At 39.2% G+C, this 15,115-nt stretch overlaps 1 protein-coding gene across 1 annotated transcript in view; it reads right to left on the bottom strand.

The window, feature by feature from the left end:
• LOC128657631 (uncharacterized) overlaps positions 1-15,115 on the bottom strand; it is a 524,168-nt gene that overhangs the window by 19,208 nt on the left and 489,845 nt on the right. Inside the window, exons 100-102 of the mRNA XM_053712016.1 lie at positions 15,108-15,115; positions 14,913-15,030; positions 1,094-1,257 (exon numbers count right to left, since the gene is read on the bottom strand). The exon at positions 15,108-15,115 is cut by the window's right edge and continues 123 nt beyond it. Coding sequence (XP_053567991.1) covers positions 1,094-1,257; positions 14,913-15,030; positions 15,108-15,115 — 290 coding nt within the window. The remainder of the gene's footprint in view (positions 1-1,093; positions 1,258-14,912; positions 15,031-15,107) is intronic.

Here is a 15,115-nt window from a genome sequence, read left to right as displayed (position 1 = left end):
ATGGTGGGGATGAGTGTGGGTGGGGGGGGGGAATGAGTGTGGGGGGGGAGAGAGAGCTGTTTTGGAGTGATTAGGGGGTGGGAAATGTCAGATGGGAGGGTAATCCCTACATTACAATACTACTACCGTTAACAGCTAATTAACCCCTTCACTGCTAGAAATAATAGAAATGTGGTGTAGCCTTCTAATTACCAAAAAGCAATGGCAAAGCCATGAATGTCTGCTATTTCCAAACAAATCACAGATAAGCTTTTACAACCATTTGTGTCATGAGTGCACAAGCGGTATGTAAATAATTTTAGTAAGAAAACCCAAATTTTGTGAAAAAGTTAACAATTTTTATATATGATCGCGTTTGGCGGTGAAATGGTGGCATGAAATATGCCAAAATGGGCTTAGATCAATACGTTGGGTTGAGTACTTAAAAAAAAAAATATATATATATATATATAGTTTTGACAGGTAAATAAAAAAAACAAGGCTTTATTTCTGTTTAAATGGAGTGATAGCAAAATGTTTAAAAATCTCCAGTATTTTGAACAAGTTTTTCTCTGAAATTCCTAATAGCAAAGGGGTTAAGGGGATAAAAAAAAGTATAAAACCAAAGTTATCTAAAAGTGTTAGAGCATTTTTTTTATTTTACTCTTGCTTACATATAACTATGCATTTAAAGGAACAGTATACACCAATTTTCATATAACAATGTAATAGACACTACCATAAAGAATAATATGTACAGATACTGGGAAATAGAAGAACCCCCCCCCTTCCTTTGCATATGAAAAGACCCTTTACACAAACAGAAGCAAGCTAGAGTAGGTGTACGTCGGAATTCTCCTAAAACTTTGCGCTTGGTTAGGAGTCTGAAAATCAGAGCAATATTATTTAAAAATAAGTAAAACTATCCATTTAAAAAAAAAATCTGTATGGGCAATATAAATGGATTATCTACAAAACATTTATGCGAAGAAAAATCTATTGTATAATGTCCCTTTAACCCCTGGGGGTAGACACATAGTTATACACACTTTAAAACAATCAAGGAAAATAACTGAAGAAAGTGCCACCTTTGGTCATTATAATGAATATTTACCCTGTTCCATCCGCGAGGTACTTTGGACAAAAGAGAAGAACACATCTCTTTCACTTCCTGTAGCCCAGCTACGTTGGTAGCATGAACATTAGAGATGCTGTATGTGGCGAGTAAAGCCAGCTCTTGATTGCTTGTTGGTGATACAAGAGCAGGTTTGACACCTGCTGGCAAAAATAGAAATGTTACTACATTTATAAAACCACCAACAAAATCTAGTGATCTAAACTTACATATCTTATCAATGAAGCCATTTTTAAAACTGGTAAACAGAGGTGGATAATAAAACAATAAATCAAAGATAAAGAAATCTAATACATATCCTAGCTAATATTTACTAGGTGAGACCCAACATCCTGAGTCCAGGGGGATATACAGAATCTGACCACTCCCCTTTTACCACATTAAAGGGACATTCATGATTTAGACAGAGCATACGATTTTAAACAACTTTCCAATTTACTTCTATTTATTTTGCTTCCTTCTCTTGTTATCCTTTGCTGAAAGGTTTATGTATGAAAGCTCAGAAGCAGCAATTAATCTAGGTTCTAGCTGCTGATTGTTGGCCTCATATATGTACACCAATTGTCATTGGCTCATCCATGTGTTCAATTAGAAAGCAGAAGTGCATTGCTGCTCCTTCAACAAATGATACCAAGAGAATGAAGCACATTTGATAATAGAAGTAAACTGGAAAACTGGTTAAAATTGTATGTTCTACTTAAATCATGAAATAATTTGGGTTTCATGTCCCTTTAAAGATTGTTCTCCTTAGTTATATGATGGATAATTAGAGAAGGGATTATAGTAAGTATTGGTTAGAATGTGAGCCATGAACTATAAATTCCTGTATTTTGTATTTAAAGGGATATAACATCAAAGAAAGAGTGAAGGCACCGGGTAGTTTCACAAACAAAATCGTCCTTTATTAAGGTAATAAAACAGGAGACACTTCGGAAAAAGCCTTAAACCTTTGGGGCAATGGTGTAGTGGAGGTACCCCACGTACCCTAGTGCTGACATGTTTCGGCAAATGCCGTAATCGTAGCTAAAGGGTGCAAGCTTGTTTGTTTATTTAAATACACAGTTCACATGTGATAGGTTAAAATCTAATGTGCTACGTAGGTAACACCCACCTCCACCTGTAGTTAATATATCTGCCCTAATCTAGGATGTATTACCATGCTATCCACTTTGTGCACAATTTTATCTGTCATAATTATAAGCCAGATTAATATGATAAGTAGTATCATTCACAAAACATTCCTTATCATGTGTATATAAATAAGATAATACCAGAACTGAAAAAACCCATTTGATAATAAATTATAAATAGTAAACTAAAAATACAAATGAAAATAAATGCAATGAAAATAAATGAATAAATAAAGATAAGGATCTGTTAAACAGACACAATGCTGGAGGTACCAGAGAGTTATTCTTGGCAACTAACACTAGTAGGCATTTTTGCATAAAACCGTGTTTTACTATAGTGTGCATACACTAGACTATATTTAGTCAGTTTCTATGTCTTGTGTGTAGTTGCCTAAGGGGAAATTTATCCAAACTTATTTATATATATAAACCTATAAGCATACATTAGCATTTTAATACTTTGTCTCGAATACACAGGCTAACACCAGAAATTGATTAAATCATATTCAGAATTGAGCCCATTCGGCACCCTGGTGTTCAACCTGTGTATCCAAAACACTTCCCTTTTGAGGAGCAGATTCTCCCTATCACCTCCCCTATTTTGTGTATTTACTACTTCAATAATTGTCCATGACAATGTCCCTGGATCCTTGTTATGTTTAAACTTGAAGTGGTTCACAAGGGGGGGGGGGGGGGGGGGGGGGGGGGGGGGGGGGGTGAGTTTGCCTTGCTTAATGTCATTTATATGTTCCCTTATCCTGGTTCTGACTTGTCGAGACGTTTGACCTGTATATTGGATGTCACATGTGTCGCAACTGAGAAGATAGACTGCATATGTGGACCTACAGTTGAAGAGCGCCCTGTGTGCAAATGTTTCACCTGAATAGGCACTCCTAAATATATTTCCTAGTTTTACATGTCCACATGCTATACAGCTACTAAAATTACACTTGTAAACCCCTTTATACCTTAACCAAGAGGATGTATTTATTTCATCTTGTTTCAGTTGCGTGGGGGCTACATAATTGCCTATGGTTTTGCCTCTTCTAAAGGCAAACCTCACCCTTTGTGTGGCAATGTGTGCAAGCTCGTCATCAGCCTTCAGCACTGTCATGTGCTTGCGTATAATATTGCACACCTGATAATATTGCCTACTGAACTGAGTGACAAAAGTTAACTGTTCTGGTTTAGTGTCACATTTGGATTGTTTCTCACTAAGTAGGGTGGTCCTTTTTATGGCCCTTACTTCCTCACGTGCCCTATATATATCCTGCTTAGGGTACCCTCTCTCTTTAAACTTGGTGACTAGTTCAGTTTCATGCTTGAAATGTTCACTGTCTCGGGTACAATTCCTTTTGACCCTGGTGAACTGACCCTTCAAGACTGACTTAAATACCTGTTTCGGGTGGCTACTATGGGCATGTAAGAGAGTATTTCTGGTTATTGGTTTCCTATAAAGCTCAACCTTAACACGTTCTGGTTTCACACCATGAAGGGTAACATCTAAAAAATTGATGCTAGTAGGCCCATATTCATGGGTGAACTGTAGGCCAGCCTTATTAATATTCAAATACTCTGCAAATATCTCAGCTTCCTCCACACTTCCATCCCAGACAAACAGCAGATCGTCTATATATCGACGATAATATACAATTTTGCCTCTTTGTCTGTTTTTATCCCCATAGATGTGGCACAGCTCCCACCAACCCATATATAGGTTGGCGTAAGAGGGAGCAAACTTTGCTCCCATGGCCATGCCACACCTCTGGAGATAAAATACGTTTTCAAACACAAAAAAGTTGTGTGTGAGGAGGAATTCGGTGACCCTGACAACAAATCCAATGAAATCATCACTGTATTTAGTAGATCTTCTTAGAAAGAAGGCTATGGCTTCCAAACCTAAATTATGTGGAATAGATGAATAAAGTGACTTCACATCCACTGATAGCCAGCCATAGCCCTCCCTCCAAGAAATCTTTTCTACCTCTATGAGGAGTTGTTTGGTGTCCCTCAGGTGACTAAGGAGTTCCCCCACTAGGGGTTGTAGAAGGGAATCTAACCATCTGGATAGTGGTTCCAACATGGAACCAATCCCGCTGATGATAGGCCTACCCTCAACATTCTCCAGGGACTTATGTACCTTAGGGAGAAGGTTGAAGGTAGGAATTCTGGGGTTACTGTTATATAGATAATCGCTGGTGCCTTCATCAAAAAAAAACCCCTTCCATCCCATCATCAATCAGGTGTGAAAGCTCCCTTTGGAACCTTAATGTGGGGTTAAAATCCAGTTTGGTATATTGTTTGGGATCATTAAGTTGCCGTAGGGCTTCTTCGATGAAGAATACCCTGTCCATTAAAACAACAGATCCCCCCTTGTCTGCCGCCCTCACCACCAAATTTTTATTTTTACTTAAATCTTTGAGTGCTTGTCTTTCCTTAGCACTAAGATTACCCTTAGCTCCATATCCAGAGGTGTATGCCAATTTGTTTAAATCTTCCTCAACCCTTCGCTGGAATTTTTCCAGGATGGGTCCCCTCGACTGAATAGGGTAAAATTTGGATGCACCTCTGAATCTGGGACCAATGGTACTGGTGTGGGCAGAATTCATATCACCACAATAGTTCTCTCTATGTAATGACTCCAAGCTTACCACATCACAACATTCTTCAAAGGTTAAAGAAAAATTTCTTTGCTCTTTGGCTAAATCACCTATATAGATATCCTCAGCCTGGTCATTTTTGAAATGCTTCTTTAATGTTAGTGTTCTGATGAGCTTGTTTACATCAATTAACGTAGTGAACAAATCAAAGTTATCAGTAGGTACAAAATTAAGTCCCAAACCTAGGACTTTTTCCTCAACCTTGCTCAATGTATAGCTAGAAAGATTGATCACTGGTGTTAGTTGTACTTCCTGCCCTGATATCTCCTTCTGGATGAGGACCTTGTTTTTAAATGATCTCCACCTTTCCCCCCCCCCCTCTTGTCCTACGGGGGGCCTGGAAAAAACCTGCTCAATCTCTCCCCTCTCCCGTTCCATAGACATGGCAGTAGTGGGTATGGGGGCATCATTGGTACTAGTAAGAGAATAATACTAGAGAGCGCAGGAAGATACACCAAACTCCTAAAAATACCTATGGGTCCCCAACTAGGTAGTAGAAATGGACATATGAGTGAAGAATAGATAGGAGCGCTAAAAGCTAAAGGTGCTATGTGTATTACTGTGGTACTTATTAGAGAGAGAAAATAAACAGACAAAGTAAATGATGTCTAAAGAAACATAGATTTATTCACATTAGGTGATATAAAAATGTAAAAACGGACGTCTCCGTAAATAAAAACAATTTCTACAATTAAGTTGCCATCACTTGATATAAGACTAGACTCGCAATATAAAGTTCATAATATATCAAAGATAGTCCCAATCCGCACTTAACTTTTCAATCGGGAGTTGGTATGTTAGCAAGACAGGGGCTTACCCAGACGAGTGCACAATCAGTCTGCTCCGTGACTCGTTGTACGGCCGTAATGACGTCACTATTGAGGGCGCTGTCCTGAAAACACTTTCTGATTGGTGTAAATGCGATGAGTAAGTTACACTGTTTCTTGGCCTCTTTTGCTCCAATGTAGCGTTCAAACGAAAAGAATAATCCTGCACTTAGTGCCAATTAGCACGCAGGATACCCAATCCAAGAGTATAGTATAAAGTAGTGTCCAGAGTTGACCCGTTACAGGTCTAATGGCCAGTGGAAATGGCTAACAGTGTTAGCAGTCCTGCTCACTTTTAGGTGATAGAAAGTAGCTTTGGCTTAGTTGCGGTATAACCCAAATCCAAGAACGTAGTAGGGGTAATGTCCAGAAATGACCCGTTACGGTCTAGTGGTAGAATCGAAAATGGCTAACAGGTATAGTTGCAGTACATCAACGCGTTTCTCCCTCTGCAGGGCTTTTTCAAGATCTTGAAAAAGCCCTGCAGAGGGAGAAACGCGTTGATGTACTGCAACTATACCTAAGCTGACACTTGCCATTTAAAAGTGAGCCATATTGCTAACACTGTTAGCCATTTTCGATTCTACCACTAGACCGTAACGGGTCATTTCTGGACATTACCCCTACTACGTTCTTGGATTTGGGTTATACCGCAACTAAGCCAAAGCTACTTTCTATCACCTAAAAGTGAGCAGGACTGCTAACACTGTTAGCCATTTCCACTGGCCATTAGACCTGTAACGGGTCAACTCTGGACACTACTTTATACTATACTCTTGGATTGGGTATCCTGCGTGCTAATTGGCACTAAGTGCAGGATTATTCTTTTCGTTTGAACGCTACATTGGAGCAAAAGAGGCCAAGAAACAGTGTAACTTACTCATCGCATTTACACCAATCAGAAAGTGTTTTCAGGACAGCGCCCTCAATAGTGACGTCATTACGGCCGTACAACGAGTCACGGAGCAGACTGATTGTGCACTCGTCTGGGTAAGCCCCTGTCTTGCTAACATACCAACTCCCGATTGAAAAGTTAAGTGCGGATTGGGACTATCTTTGATATATTATGAACTTTATATTGCGAGTCTAGTCTTATATCAAGTGATGGCAACTTAATTGTAGAAATTGTTTTTATTTACGGAGACGTCCGTTTTTACATTTTTATATCACCTAATGTGAATAAATCTATGTTTCTTTAGACATCATTTACTTTGTCTGTTTATTTTCTCTCTCTAATAAGTACCACAGTAATACACATAGCACCTTTAGCTTTTAGCGCTCCTATCTATTCTTCACTCATACATCATTGGTACTATCCAGATCCTGATATCTGGATTGTCTGCCCCTACCTCTTGCCCTGCTACCTGTATTGGGCTGTACTGGGGCGGGAACTATGGCTCTAGTTTTATTTGAGGTGACTGTGGGTGTTTGTATATTCTCATCACCTGAAGAGGCACCAGTATTATAGTCCTCTTGTGACTCTACCTCACTGTCATAGAAAGTGACTTTTTTGAGTGTGGAGTGTCCCTTCTGACCCCCTTGTCCCTGAGATTTGAGTCTATTATCTTTCTTAAATCTATGTGTATGTGACCTTTGTTTTTTGTTCCAGATATAGACTTTATTGTTGTCATAATCACTTTGGTCCCTAAGGTATTTCTCATGCTTAATGCCCATAATATTATTTTTAGCCTCATCTAAAGTGCTTCTCAAAATACTATCATATTGTGAGTATTTGACACATGTACTGCGTATGCTTAATTCTGACTGTAGTAATTCAATATCAACAGTTATATTCTGTAATAGCTTTCTCTTATAATCTATAAGCATATTAATCAAGCGTATCGAACATTCTGTTAATATGGCATTCCATGCAGTAATAAATTCTACATCCTCAACAGGAAAGGTAGGGAACTTGGCTATGCGTAGTCCCCTAGGTATAATCCCCAAGGAGAGATATTTTTGTAATGTCCAAATGTCCCATTTGAGACGACATTCTTTTGTCAAGAGAAATTCAGCCTCTTCAAAAAGCTTACTGAGTGGTAAGTGAGCTCTATCTGTGACAAACAAAGTCTCAAGTTCAAGTTCATTTAACCCTCTGTCCTCCAGTTTAGAGAGTGAATAGAAATGTGTAGACACATCCAAGCTTTGATTAGCCTCCATGTTGATTATATACAAAACAGCTTCAGTATAGCAACAACAATATATACATAAACAGTGCAAGCTTGTGATTCACTGGGACATGCAGTGTAATATATATGATAGAAGAGGTTCGCAGCACCTGTGATTGTATTGTTGCGTTGCTTACTCAATTATGAATGAATACACCCCTTGTGTGTATAACACCTGCTTCAAATCTCAGCACATCACAGTGGCCCCCAAAAAGTTCCGTTTAACATACATACGACCTGCTACTTATATTCTGATGTGGCGCTGATTCTGGGGACCCACCTTAAACCTTCTTGGCTCCAAATCCCCTCTCTCCGTGTTCTGTGTATCCACAGTGATAGCCTGGAGGTCGAGCCGCGGCGTGGGTCCCTACAGCGTCTTAGCGTGTGTGTGGTCGATCCGGAACTGTGTGACGTCACAAATGGGAGCGGAAGGATCCGCAGGTGCAAAAAGTCCTCGACCAGGGAGGACCGTTGTTACAGCGTAATACTGTGTCTTTGCAGGGGTGATTCACTGCTGCTCAGAAAGTGTAAGTACCCGTGCCTTTGAGCATATCCATTCAGGTTATAACATCAAAGAAAGAGTGAAGGCACCGGGTAGTTTCACAAACAAAATCGTCCTTTATTAAGGTAATAAAACAGGAGACACTTCGGAAAAAGCCTTAAACCTTTGGGGCAATGGTGTAGTGGAGGTACCCCACGTACCCTAGTGCTGACATGTTTCGGCAAATGCCGTAATCGTAGCTAAAGGGTTACATTAAAATGCTAATGTATGCTTATAGGTTTATATATATAAATAAGTTTGGATAAATTTCCCCTTAGGCAACTACACACAAGACATAGAAACTGACTAAATATAGTCTTGTATATGCACACTATAGTATGCACACTATAGTAAAACACGGTTTTATGCAAAAATGCCTACTAGTGTTAGTTGCCAAGAATAACTCTCTGGTACCTCCAGCATTGTGTCTGTTTAACAGATCCTTATCTTTATTTATTCATTTATTTTCATTGCATTTATTTTCATTTGTATTTTTAGTTTACTATTTATAATTTATTATCAAATGGGTTTTTTCAGTTCTGGTATTATCTTATTTATATACACATGATAAGGAATGTTTTGTGAATGATACTACTTATCATATTAATCTGGCTTATAATTATGACAGATAAAATTGTGCACAAAGTGGATAGCATGGTAATACATCCTAGATTAGGGCAGATATATTAACTACAGGTGGAGGTGGGTGTTACCTACGTAGCACATTAGATTTTAACCTATCACATGTGAACTGTGTATTTAAATAAACAAACAAGCTTGCACCCTTTAGCTACGATTACGGCATTTGCCGAAACATGTCAGCACTAGGGTACGTGGGGTACCTCCACTACACCATTGCCCCAAAGGTTTAAGGCTTTTTCCGAAGTGTCTCCTGTTTTATTACCTTAATAAAGGACGATTTTGTTTGTGAAACTACCCGGTGCCTTCACTCTTTCTTTGATGTTATAACCTGAATGGATATGCTCAAAGGCACGGGTACTTACACTTTCTGAGCAGCAGTGAATCACCCCTGCAAAGACACAGTATTACGCTGTAACAACGGTCCTCCCTGGTCGAGGACTTTTTGCACCTGCGGATCCTTCCGCTCCCATTTGTGACGTCACACAGTTCCGGATCGACCACACACACACGCTAAGACGCTGTAGGGACCCACGCCGCGGCTCGACCTCCAGGCTATCACTGTGGATACACAGAACACGGAGAGAGGGGATTTGGAGCCAAGAAGGTTTAAGGTGGGTCCCCAGAATCAGCGCCACATCAGAATATAAGTAGCAGGTCGTATGTATGTTAAACGGAACTTTTTGGGGGCCACTGTGATGTGCTGAGATTTGAAGCAGGTGTTATACACACAAGGGGTGTATTCATTCATAATTGAGTAAGCAACGCAACAATACAATCACAGGTGCTGCGAACCTCTTCTATCATATGTATTTAAAGGGACACTGTACCCAAAAATTTAATTTCGTGATTCAGATTGAGCACGAAATTTTAAGCAAATGTCGAATTTACTCCTATTATCAAATTTACTTCATTATCTTGGTATCTTTATTTGAAATGCAAGAATGTAAGTTTAGATGCCGGCCCATTTTTGGTGAACAACCTGGGTTGTCCTTGCTGATTAGTGGATAAATTCATCCACCAATAAAAAAGTGCTGTCCAGAGTACTGAAACCAAAAAAAAAGCTTAGATGCCTTCTTTTTCAAATAATGATAGCAAGAGAACGAAGAAAATTGATAATAGGAGTAAATTAGAAAGTTGCTTAAAATTGCATGCTCTTTCTGAATTACAAATGAACAAATTTGGGTTCAGTGTCCCTTTAATTTCTAGTCTTCTTGGCTCACCCTGCTAATACTTATAAGGTGAGTTGAATAAAAAGCAATGCAACTAATGGGTGGGGAAATTAAATGAATATACAAAATATATTAAAATATAGATATTTATCATGACACAACAGAGCACAGTATTTGTCTTCCAAATTTTGCTAAAGCTGATTGTCAGACATCCATCTTGCAGTAATAAATAAATGAGTCCATACTGTCGTTGTGCCCTGGTGGAATGGCAATACTTTGGAATACCAAACTGAAATTGTATTTTCAAGTGAAACATATTCAAAGGGACATAAAACAAGTTGAGATAAAGACAAAATATAATAATATGTACATTAATTACTGCAAATTTATACTGCAGTGCCTCACCATTAACCCTTTCTTTTAAGTTTCTGAATTGTACAGCTCTAACACCCTCCACACAATTCCTTTTATGACTGTAACTATATCCATTGTTGTTTTGGTAAAATACACAAATTAATAGGGATTATCTGCTGGAGCATGCCTAGAAGCTGTGAACTCAGGTGAAATACAATGCCTGTGTCTAAACACTGATAAGGGGGGTGGAGCACAGTGTCCAGACAGTATTTTTGCTTATTTTTGAAAATTATTTTAAAATACTTCCCAACAATTTTTTTATGCAAACTATTTTTACTTAATTATCCATTTTAGGATATGCACAGATCTCAACTTGTTTTATGGCACTTTAAGGTGTCCTTGTGGGATAACAATTTGTTCTGTAGTTATAATAGTGTAAGAATTTGATAGCATCCAATCTATACAATGGAGTATGTTTCATAGTTGTCTTGTCTTGTAAACCAATGTGTTTTGAGCGCATGAAAGTCTAAAACAATCTTGAGTAAAAATACTGAGAAAATTCTGAAACTGTGTGCAATACTGTCTTATCCTTATAAAGTACAAAGATATGGAGCAATATTTTATCAATGAGAACCACAGCATGTTTGGTTAATATGTCATTTGTCCTGGGGTGGACTGAGACCAACCAGGGTCCCCGGGAGAAAAATAGCGAAGAACCCCACACACAGCCACCTAATGCCCCAAGCCACCTCCTATGGCCCTCCCTCATCTCATCACTGGCATGCCTTGCCCCACTAGTGCCACAAACCTACAGGGACAGGGCCCCCAACATCAAGGGCCAAAGACCTAATACTTCCCCACCTCCATGACCAGACCCCACACTACAGGGCACCCAGAGCAACACAGCTCCTTCCTATCCAGAGACAGGGCATCCACTCTGCCCACCCTTAACTGAATAGTTACTGCTAGCACTGCTGTAGCTCCTGAACATCTCCTGCCTACCCCAGCTCACCGCCACTATGTGTCCCATACAGCTGCCTGCTTAACCCCACTCTCTTACATTCACAACCACTAGATTAGCTCAATGTCACAGCTGTGCTAGCTCATTTAACAAACTGTGACTATAAGCAGTACACCAGGAGCCCCCATTTACGTCCAGGTCCTATTGCCCGACTGCTCAATCCACCCCTGGATCAGTCCCACATTTGAGAAAATGAGTCTGCTCTCATTCACTATGGAATATACAGTGGCGCAAAAAAGTATTTAGTCAGCCACCAATTGTGCAATTTCTCCCACTTAAGAAGATGAGAGAGGCCTGTAATTTTCATCATAGGTATACCTCAACTATGAGAGACAAAATGTGGAAACAAATCCAGACAATCACATTGTCTGATTTGGAAAGAATTTATTTGCAAATTATGGTGGAAAATAAGTATTTGGTCACCTACAAACAAGCAAGATTTTTGGCTCTCACAGACCTGTATCTTCTTCTTTAAGAGGCTCCTCTGTCCTCCACTCATTACCTGTATTAATGGCACCTGTTTGACCTTGTTATCAGTATAAAAGACACCTATCCACAACCTCAAACAGTCACACTCCAAACTCCACTATGGTGAAGACCAATGAGCTGTCGAAGGACACCAGAAACAAAATTGTAGACCTGCACCAGGCTGGGAAGACTGCATATGCAATAGGCAAGCAGCTTGGTGTGAAGAAATCAACTGTGGGAGCAATAATTAGAAAATGGAAGACATATAAGACCACTGATAATCTCCCTCGATCTGGGGCTCCATGCAAGATCTCACCCCGTGGGGTCAAAATGATCACAAGAACGGTGAGCAAACATCCCAGAACCACACGGGGGGGGGGCTAGTGAATGACCTGCAGAGAGCTGGGACCAACGTAACAAAGGCTACCATCAGTAACACACTACGCCGCCAGGGACTCAGATCCTGCAGTGCCAGACGTGTCCCCCTGCTTAAGCCAGTACATGTCCGGGCCCGTCTGAAGTATGCTAGAGAACATTTGGATAATCCAGAAGTGGATTGGGAGAATGTCATATGGTCAGATGAAACCAAAGTAGAACTGTTTGGTAGAAACACAACTCGTCGTGTTTGGAGGAGAGAGAATGCTGAGTTGCAACCAAAGAACACTATACCTACTGTGAAGCATGGGGGTCGCAACATCATGCTGTGGGGCTGTTTCTCTGCAAAGGGAACAGGACGACTGATCCGTGTACATGAAAGAATGGGGCCATGTATCGTGAGATTTTGAGTGCATTGAAGATGAAAGGGCATTGAAGGGCATTGAAGATGAAACTTTACTGGGTCTTTCAGCATGACAATGATCCCAAACACACCGCCCGGGCAACGAAGGAGTGGCTTCGTAAGAAGCATTTCTAGGTCCTGGAGTGGCCTAGCCAGTCTCCAGATCTCAACCCCATAGAAAACCTTTGAAGGGAGTTGAAAGTCCGTGTTGCCCAGCGACAGCCCCAAAACAAGTATTGAGATGAACTTTTGATATTGACCAAATACTTATTTTCCACCATAATTTGCAAATAAATTCTTTCCAAATCAGACAATGTGATTGTCTGGATTTGTTTCCACATTTTGTCTCTCATAGTTGAGGTATACCTATGATGAAAATTACAGGCCTCTCTCATCTTCTTAAGTGGGAGAACTTGCACAATTGGTGGCTGACTAAATACTTTTTGCCCCACTGTAAATCTACTAAAAAACCGATGTACTTGCTCTTTACTATTAAATGCTATTACATTTGTTGTTACATTTCGTGAAGTTGCCATTTTGTCTAATAGACTCTTCTTAGGTAATCTTACTTGACATGATTTACAGGAATATGAACTTCTGTTAAATTATCCATATGTCCAAAGAAATAATGGGAACTGGTACTTCCTTAATAACATATGTAGGAAGTTTCTGTCTTGCTATCCATTAGCATCTTTACACATTCTCCTTGCAGGTTTTTTTAAAATGTTACCATGCCAGAATTATTGTCATTACCTCCAGAAGGGTTTAAGATAAAATCCTGTATATATTGGCAGAATAGGGAAGCCTTCAATCTCTCTGCCTTCCAGTTCCTAAAATGTCAGGCTCATTAGCGTGCTTGTATCTTCCTATATTATAAAAGTACTAACTCCTGCCACAAATGTATTACATTAATGTCATGGAGCCCAACCACTCTCTGCTAACACCATCTTTGCAAGATTTATTCTAAAATCACTAATTGAGGGTAGTATTTTTTTTTCTGAGATATATGTGTGTTTGATTTCATTTTTATATTTAGTTCCTTAGTTTTATCCTATAAGAAAGTAGCTGGTTATAAAGAATTATGCGCCAGAGCTTTAGCACATTTTAATTAGTTAATTGTTTCTTTTAATTTGGCTAATTCAATTGGTTCCTGAAAATCATATCAAATACACAATTTAGTGTATAAGCTGCAAGCAGTGAACTTAAATCTAAAACACAGGGAGTTACATTCTGCCCATCTTGCATATTTGAGGCACTTTCAACAACCGCTATAGAGCTTTTAGTAGCTTTTGTAACAGAAAATAGAACTAATATCGGCTGAAATAAAGCAACTTCTTGCAAAAAGGCTATTTATAAATGTTGTTCCTTTCTTTTCATTATATTCATAAATAACTATGAATCATCAAAGGGAAGTTTTTTTGTCTTTTTTTAAGAACGACGAGTAATGGCAGCATTAACCCTGAAAGGACTTGAAAGCAATTAAGTTATGATTCGGGTAATGGAAAATAAAATCTTTTTAAGGGTCTGGAATTATTATTCTGACATAAATGTGTCCATATATATTCTATTAATAGCCTAATAATTGTGAACTAATTTATAATATTAGTTTTACTTTAATACAGATTCAGATTCTAATAAAGCAGCTGATGACATATCTTAAAATAATGGAGCCTACCAGGAACTCAATGAAGTCTTGGAATCCCCAAGGTTCCTCCCTACTGGTCTACAATTCATTATCATTTAGGGGAAAGGAAGAGCACCAGAGGATGGTAACACTCAAGTACCTTTACCAGTTTAGGAGTTAGGAGGAGGCTTTAGTCCTGAAAAGGACAGAACTAAGAATCAGGAACCTCCGAGGGAAGCCGCTTTTAATGTTATAAAAGGAGAGTTTTCAATTATGTTCAGCTCTTCCTTGGAGCATGAGGAGGTCCCACGTAGTAAAAGTATTAGCTAGATGGACCAAGATATACTTATACAAAAGGAAAAATAATCTGATGCAGTTCTGTAAAACATGTTATGGTAACATGTATATACATTTACCTTCCTGAGATGTTGGTGGGTTTTTTACAATTGTGTACGTCCATAATCTGTGCTGAGAAACAGACCTATATAGCTGTTCTAGCTGAGAGAACAAATAGCACTCTTGACCCAAGGATACCTGATAAAAGACATAAGAGTTACAGACAAGCATTGTTTGTATGTACACATTTTCAGTAATGCATGTTGTACCCTTACCTGAGGAG

Source organism: Bombina bombina, chromosome 4 (assembly GCF_027579735.1).
Source record: "Bombina bombina isolate aBomBom1 chromosome 4, aBomBom1.pri, whole genome shotgun sequence".
NCBI lineage: Eukaryota > Metazoa > Chordata > Amphibia > Anura > Bombinatoridae > Bombina > Bombina bombina.
Note: the sequence above shows the minus strand (reverse complement) of the source record. Positions and strands in the feature narration are given on the sequence as shown.